The sequence below is a fragment of the Bactrocera dorsalis genome, chromosome 2, assembly GCF_023373825.1.
Source record: "Bactrocera dorsalis isolate Fly_Bdor chromosome 2, ASM2337382v1, whole genome shotgun sequence".
In the NCBI taxonomy this organism is placed as follows: Eukaryota; Metazoa; Arthropoda; class Insecta; order Diptera; family Tephritidae; genus Bactrocera; species Bactrocera dorsalis.
In genome coordinates, this window is record NC_064304.1 from 32,408,835 (window position 1) to 32,417,326 (window position 8,492).

The following is an 8,492-nucleotide window of genomic DNA, read 5'->3' on the forward strand; positions in this document are numbered from 1 at the left end:
TTAACCGACTAACAAAAAACGTCAGAAACACTAAATTTTACGGAAGAAATGGCAGAAGGAAGCTGCACTCAGGCTTTTAATAAAAATTGAAAATAGGCGTGGCGTCGCCCACTTATGGACCAAAAACCATAACTCAGGAACTACTTGACCGATTTCAATGAAATTCGGTATATAATATTTTCTTAACACCGTGATGACATGTACGAAATATGGGTGAAATCGGTTCACAACCACGCCTTTTTCCAATATAACGCTATTTTGAATTCCATCTGATGCCTTTTCTGTATAATATATACATTAGGAACCAATGATGATAGCGGAATGAAACTTTACGCGAAAACGGTATTTGAGCTGAGGTATCCCTTGTGGAAAAATTGTCGTGATCGGACTATAACTTTTCAAGGTCCCTGATATCGAACACGAAGAACTCGGTGCCTAACTAACCCAACCTAATTATTCACCGAAAATATCGGTAAATCTCTCAGAATCTAATTCTAATTAGTTTTACAGCAAAATAAAGAAATATGTAAATGACGGATAATGAAATCTCGATTATCACTTTATCATGCGAGAGTATAAAATGTTCGGTAACACCCGAACTTAGCCCTTCCTTACTTGTTCCATTATAAAATTGGGTATGTATACTGCATAGTAGTACACTGTATCTGTCAGAATACCAAAATGAGACTCCTGACTAACAGAGTCACTAAATTACGATTGTGACAATTAGAGACATGAGACAATCATGACAAGCAGAATATCGATATTAAAATTACCGATGAACGCCAATGACTTTGTAACGATAATATAACTTCTTTTACCTTCGTTGAATCCTAAGATCTTTTGTGGATATTTTTGAGCCTAGAACGTTGCTTCAGTTTTCGTTTAACACCAGATTCATGTAGGTGGATTCTTTAAAGAATTCGACGAAGATAAAAATTACAATAAAACTTCTCTTTGTATGAAACCTAATTTAATAATATTTAAAAACAAATGGTTTTCATCGGTGATCATTCTCGGAATTATAGAGTCACAGTTATGTTCATTTAAGATAAATTGAAGTAACTAAGAAACCAATTGATTTTCGCTGGTCTACAATATATATTTGAGAAATTAAATAGATTTACAAACTAAGAAAATAAAGACTTATTGCTCTTTTAGTGATGCCATCGCACGTTTGGAAGTCAAATTTACAATCGATGGGCTGAAGAATAACCAATCCTGGACACGTGCCGGTAAAACCCTGCAATTTCATTAACAAACATTTAAATATTAACACTCCACACAAATTTGTATAATTATGCATACGTTATGAAACGGTAGAGAATCATAAAGAATCCGGGTAATGCGATCTCCACTTCACCACGTTGCATGCCACGTACAATTCTTTGCGCCACCTCTTCACCCTCTATCATCGGATACATATCAGCATAACCACTCTCCTGAACAAAAGTTTTCACTCTTGCGTGAGTTTTCAGAAAGGAGGGAAAGACAGTGGTCGTATGAATGCCCGTAATGCGGTTTAGCCTCAGTTCGGCGCGTAAGCAACGCATTAGGGTGCGCACGGCGGTCTTAGCGCTGCAGTATGGCTCCGATTGTGGTAACGTGAGAAGACCTGTGCGCAATTGAGAATAGATATTTACCAAATAGCTGTTTAGCAATTTATATTAAAAGAATTACCAGCTATCGAGCTGATAGCCACAATATGGCCACGTCTGGCTTGTTTCATATTTTCGAGAAATACACGATTAGTCTAAAACAATATTGAAATGACTATAGAGGATATTAAATGTAAGCAATTCTTCAAATTACCCAGAAATGTGACAAATAATTGACTTTAACCATCGCTTCAATTTCTTGCACTGTGGGATTTAACTGATCTGAGTGCAACAGCAAGCCTGCATTATTCACGAGTATAGTGGCGGTACCAATATCGTTCGTTAATTGCTCATTAAGCTCCACAATTTCATCGTATCTGGTGACGTCCACCTGTTTTTAAAGGCATTATCGAATAAAATCAGATTTAAATTGAGCGTTTTGAACTGAGCTTCCAGTTTACTCACCTTATAACCTTTTGCTTTGACACCATATTTATCGGCGATTTCCTTAGCTGTCGTCACAGCCAAATCGAAATTGATATCACATATGGCGACATGGCATCCTTTCGCGGCCAATTCTACAGCGATACATTTACCTAGTCCACCTGCTGCACCGGTGACCTTTAATGGATTTGAGTAAGTATGTTGTTTTATAAACTGAATGATTTTGGTATTTATGATACTAGATATACTACATATTTAAGGCTAAAATATCTTTATAATTGGAATCATAAAATTAGCGTATTTAGTGTAAATTAACAGAAGGTTTCAAGGCCAGATTATACTTTTGAAGAACTCCTAGGTGGTCTAGCGACTGATGCCCGGAGCATACTGAAATTATCGATGGAAGACTTCGCCCGCCTGTTGAATGACAGTGAAAGCATAATACGACGAGAAGGGAACTACCGTGAGATAAGCCTTTTCAACATCGCATTCAAGGTTCTATCGAGCATGTGAAAGATTAAAGTCCACCGTCAACAAACAAATGGGACCTTATCAGTGTGGCTTAAGACCTGGAAAATCAACACTCGACCAGATTTTCACCATGCGCCAAATCTTGGAAAAGGCCCGTGAAAAAAAGATCGACACACACCACCTTTTCGTCGATTTGAAAGCTGCTATGTCTGAATTTGGTATCCCCGCAAAACTAATACGGTTGTGTAAATTAGACGACAACAGTTGTTGAGTCGGCGTTACGAGTTTTCGAGAGAAATATTCTGCGGTAGATTTATGGTCCTTTGCGCACTGGCAACAGCGAAACAAATGGAGCGATGAGCTGTACGAAATATTATATACGACGGCATTGACATATTTCTGTGAATTAAGAGACAGTGGCTACTTTGACTAGATTATGTCGTCCGAATGGATGAAAACACTCCAGCTTTGAGAGTATTCGACGCAGTACTTGGAGTAAGCAGAGGAAGACCTCCTCTTCGATGGAAAGATCTGGTGGACAAGGAACAGGCCACACTTGGAACTTCCAATTGACGAAAAGGAAGAACGACTGGGGCGCAGTTGCCAGTAAAGAAGAAGAAGAAAGTAAACTGTAAGTTCAAAATTCTTTATATTTGTTATATGGATGTTAAAGGAAGTTTCGACCGATTAGGCCAATTTTTGACACAATTTATTATTATGAAAGGCGGCTTTTCCTAAATTTCAATAGTACATATCTCAGAAATAGAATGATATTTTCGGCACAAAGTCAGCCGTACGTACTATGAATATATTCGGTGATGCTTGATTTATGAACTTGACGTGGTTGTAGTCAGATAGCGCCCATTTTCACATTGCAACAGCGGATCATCATGATAGTATTATGTACCGAATTTGCTTGAAATTGGTCGAGTTGGTTCGGAGATATGCTATTCGACCTATAGAGCCTTCTAATATCATCCTGGGTATATAAGAGGTTTGACAATTAAGTAATGAGACTGATTTTATTGCCGCGCTTGTGGTAAACCTTGAAATTCTCTTTCTCTTTTTCCGGCATCCCTCCCCTCCCCATTGATATATGTACCATCTAACTTGTTTAGTTCCCCTCCTGCGTCAAGTTGAGTAGACGTGTGTTTGTAGTGCTCGTCACGAAAATGGAAAAACGAAATCAAGAGCAACGCAAAAGCAGGATCGAATGACCGTTGCAGAAGATTGTTTGGAACAAGTGGAAAACGACCCCAAGCTTCTTGATCGAGTTATTATAGGCGATGAGAGCTGGTTTTTCCAATACCACACGGAAACCAAACGCCAAAGTTTACAATGGTTGTCTCCGCGCGCCCCCCGCCTGGAAAAAACTCGCATGAGCAAGTCGAAGGTGAAAACGACGATTATTGCCTTTTTGATAGCCGTGGAATCGTTCAAAAAGGATTCGTTCCACCGGGAAAAACTGTGAATCAAGTCTCCCATTGCCAAGTACTCAAAAGATTGCGAAAACGAGTCAACCGGGTGCGCCCAGACATGGCTCGTAACTGGATCCTTCATCACGACAACGCGCCGTGTCACACCGCCCTGAGCGTGTCCCAGTATTTGGCCTCTAAAGGGATCGCCGTGTTGCAACAGCCGCCTTATTAGTCCGACATGTCACCCTGTGACTTGTTTTTGTTTCCTAAAACCGATTTTGGTGGTCAACGGAACCAATTTTGAGTCGATTACGGACATCCAGGCGGCCGTGACGAGGGTACTCGCGGACATCCCAGTCGAAACGTTCCAGAAATGTTATGAAGCATGGAAAACGCGCAGGAATCGCTGTATAGCTGCCCAAGGGGGCTACTTTGAAGGGGATGACAGAGTTGTAGAATAATTTTGAAATATATGGTTTTTATGGAATCAGTCTCATTACTTAATTGTCAACCTCGTATTTGTTTCGATGTCACAAGACAATTTTATTTTCCATTGACATGTTTTTTATTTTTGTATTATTTTATTATTTACAATCTCCGCGTACTCTTTTGTCAAAATGTATTATTGTTTAGTGATCTGAGTGCATTCAAAATATGATATAAGTTTGAGTTTTTATTTGGTCAGTAGAGCACAATACCAATTTTATTGGTTCAAATAATTTATTGTTTAACTTGTGTAAAATATTTGCAAATTATTGCGAAAAAATTTCTCCAAATATTCAATTTTATCTTTAATAAAAAATTGTTCTCCAATATGCAAAAATCATTTCTCATTGTCAGCCTTTCGCACAAAGAAAGGTGTTTGTACTTTGCATTTCATTTAACAAATGCTTGCCATAAATGCGGTGAATTGCTATTAAATTACAAATTGCAAAGTAAACAATTAAAGCGATTAATCTGTAACGTGGACGGCTTTCCTTAACGGTTGCTCTCTATATTGAAATCGACAAAGCAATTTACAAACGAATTCCAACAAAATTGGTATGCAATCACGTATTGTTAACGAATCGACGCATGAGCCCATTAAGCTATGACTATAACTGTCTGTATCTATGACTATGTCTGTCTGTATGTCGAAAAAAATTTGCAATTGGTGCATTGCCACTTTGATTGCTTTGCTAATGAATTAATGCTTGACCTTGACCGTGAATCTTCTTAAAGTTTTATGCTTTTTGTCGCAGTTGGAAGTGAAACCAGTTGAAGAACCGTTAGCAGTTAGCTGGTATAACAGTCATTTTAAACATGAACAAAAACTAGCGATTAGTAACTAGCCAAAACGATGTTAATAACTTGTAGCGATGCGTGTACATATATATATGTATGTATGTATATAAACACATTTATCACTTTTTTTTTATTTTGCTAGTTTTTATTTGCGTTATGCTGTTTTTTTGTTTGTTGTTAGCAATTCTGATAACGAAATTTGTTAGTGAGAGCGAAAGTGCATAATAAATATTTATGTGCTTGGAGATAACTTTTGGACTCTGGCGAAGAGACAGCGGTACTTTTGGCATATTGTGGTCCGCTAGCGCTGAAATTATGTTTATGGTTGTATATGTGCTATTAAAAACCAAATACCACTTATGTATGGTATAGGATGATTCACTAAAACAACATTTTTTTTATTAAAAAAATTACAACTCTGCTTATGAACCAACCTGTGGCTGCTGCGGCGGATTTTGAACGATCCATTGTCAAATAAGTACCTTTTTGCTGAGAAAAGATATCGATATCTCAAAAACTGAGACAATTTTTCTCATATACATATATATAGATGGATAGACATACAGACATGAAATTGATCTTGTCTTTCCAGGCTGTCAAAGTATTTGAAAAAAGAAGAAATCAATGTGTGTACAACCCTGTATGTTAATTTTTTTATGACAAAAATCAGATAAGATAACAATTATTTCGTTCTCACTTATGACAAACGTAAGATTCAAATAATTGTCAGCTTGTCTATTAGTAAATACAAAATCATAACATTAAACATTCAAGGAATTTTAAAATACAAATCTTCTATTGAGTCTCCAGACAGCTGTTGAAATCAATTATTTAGCGTGGTTAATATGCAAATTGACTAAATTGTGACTTATAATGGACATCAAATAGATCTTGAAGTCGATTAACTCATTGGTGTAGCTAATTTTGCTAATTGACTTAATTAATACGTATTATAAACATGTAATAGATCTTTAAATCAAGCAACTAACTCATTGTTGTAACCACTTTTGTTAATTGACTAAATTAAGTTCTGTAATTAACACTCAATTAAGTTATAAAATGAAACCAAAAACTAAATTATGACATATAACGGACATCAAATAGATCTTGAAATAAATTAATCGACTCATTGATGTAGGCAATTAGCTAATTGACTCAATTAACACGTATTATAAACATCCAATAGATCTTTAAATCTAGTAACTAACTCATTGTAGTAACATTTTTTGTTGACTAAATTAAGTTCATTAATTAACACTGAATTAAGTTGTCTAATGACACCAAAAACTATATTATGACATATAACGGACATAAAATAGATCTTGAAATCAATTAAACAACTCATTGATGTAGGCAATTAGCTAATTGACTCAATTAACATTTATTATAAACATCCAATAGATCTTTAAATTTAGTAACTAACTCATTGTTGTAAAATTTTTTGTTGATTGACTAAATTAAGTTCTTTAATTAACACTCATTTACGTCATATAATGAAACCATTAATTGAGTCTGCACAGAATTATCCCAGATCAACAAATATTCGAAAGATTGCAACCCTATTTTATTCTGTAACACAATACTAACTACGATCAAATTCTTTCAATTTACAATTTATAATTATTAATGATTATAATTTACAATTAATAATGAATAATTATTAATGAATAATGAATTATTAATGAAAAATATCGGAAACAAATAAGCGCCTAACAAATAATGTAGAACGAATGTGAAAAAGATATTTGAATCAATTTGTCAGTTCATTGTTTTAGTCAATTTGTTAATTTTGTCTTAATTTGTTAGTTAACTAACTTAAATCAAATGAAAAAGATCCTAAATTTGAATTTTTAAATTAATTTAAAAGGATTGATTTAATTGTATTTCTTGTATCACATCTTCATTTTGCATCATTTTTAGAGACTGAACCCAGCCATTCTTAGCTTTCCAATAAGGACACTCAACTCAATTTTAAATATCACTTAATTGTGTACATTTTAATTAAATAGTTTATTTTAATAAAATGGAAGCGACCGAAAATTTTTTAAACAGTCTATGAAATGTTTTTTTTTTTGTGTTTTGCTGCTCAAATTAACCAGTACAATCAATCCACTGAAGTTGATTTTGCGATCAGTAATACCAAACACTTATTTTAGTCTCACAAAATTTTGTTCCCAAATCATTATTTTCTTAAATGAAGAAATAAAGTTCAATCAAATATTTACCACAGCCACTTCGCCAGCAATATCTTTGCACACTTTTCTTCTCACAAAATTGTCGTAGAGATACATCAACACCGAAATGAAGAGAATGGTCGGCATAAAAAGCGTTAAGACGGCCACCCCAAGCCAGGCGCGTATCTTCATAAATGTTTCCGACGCCATTGGTAGTGCAAGTATTTCGTTAAATATTTGTTATCAATTAATCACTTGTGCAGTAAATAAAGAAGAAACCGTTGCGCTCGACGCTACCGCTGAAAGAATACTGATTGCGTGGACTAGCTTGACCACAAAAATGTTGCTGACGGCAACTGTTGTTGTGCCTTAACGATATCTCACCTATGAGAATGCACTCTCAATGTTAAAAAACGGATGATCATTTTTAATTTCAAATACATATATGTATGTTCAGAAATATGTTTTTATATTCATATGCGTAATATCCGGCAGTGCGATTAATTATCTCAGTAAAATTGATATTCGTGCAACATGTTTTGCAATATTATTCCGAACTATGACTTGTACGATCTGTTTTAAAAAAAAATTTAAAATTTAAGACTATTGAATCACGAAAAGTTTTCCACTTCAATATGTTCTCTGCCGACTGCAACGCATTTATGACAACGCTTGATCTTTAAAATCTTTGAAACATTTACATACATACAATATATAATCAAGCTTAGGTAAGGTCAGCAGTGCTGCCTTCGATAATCTCATTAAATCCGCTTATCAAATGTCATGAAAATAAGTGTATATATTTCCCCTCAATAATGTGATCGGTTGTCTAAAATAAATGAAATCGGTTTAGGTCTTATCCCAGCCTGCATAAGCTTAATATAATGACTTAGTATTCAATATTTCATTCAAATTAAGCGATTATATTTCTATTAGCAATATGCTGTTGATATAAATGTTTTGACTATGACGCTTAGCTTAGTAAAATAAGTAAATTAGTCATGTTCTTCACAATAAGTTACTAAAATTCCAAATAAGATTGTATTCCATTTCGTCGTGATTAAGGATGGTTTGAGCGTAAGTTAGACGCGATTAGATCAGCA

At 34.9% G+C, this 8,492-nt stretch overlaps 1 protein-coding gene across 1 annotated transcript; it reads right to left on the minus strand.

Annotated features, from left to right (window-relative positions):
* Positions 1–997: 997 nt before the first annotated feature.
* Positions 998–7,736, minus strand: LOC105231823 (17-beta-hydroxysteroid dehydrogenase 13). The gene is made up of 6 exons (XM_049449689.1): positions 7,441–7,736; positions 2,064–2,219; positions 1,813–1,989; positions 1,681–1,753; positions 1,309–1,615; positions 998–1,243 (listed from the first exon to the last, which is right to left on the minus strand). Exons 1-6 carry the CDS (start codon positions 7,597–7,599, stop codon positions 1,147–1,149), a joined length of 969 nt encoding a protein of 322 aa, XP_049305646.1. The 5' UTR covers positions 7,600–7,736; the 3' UTR covers positions 998–1,146.
* Positions 7,737–8,492: the final 756 nt, after the last annotated feature.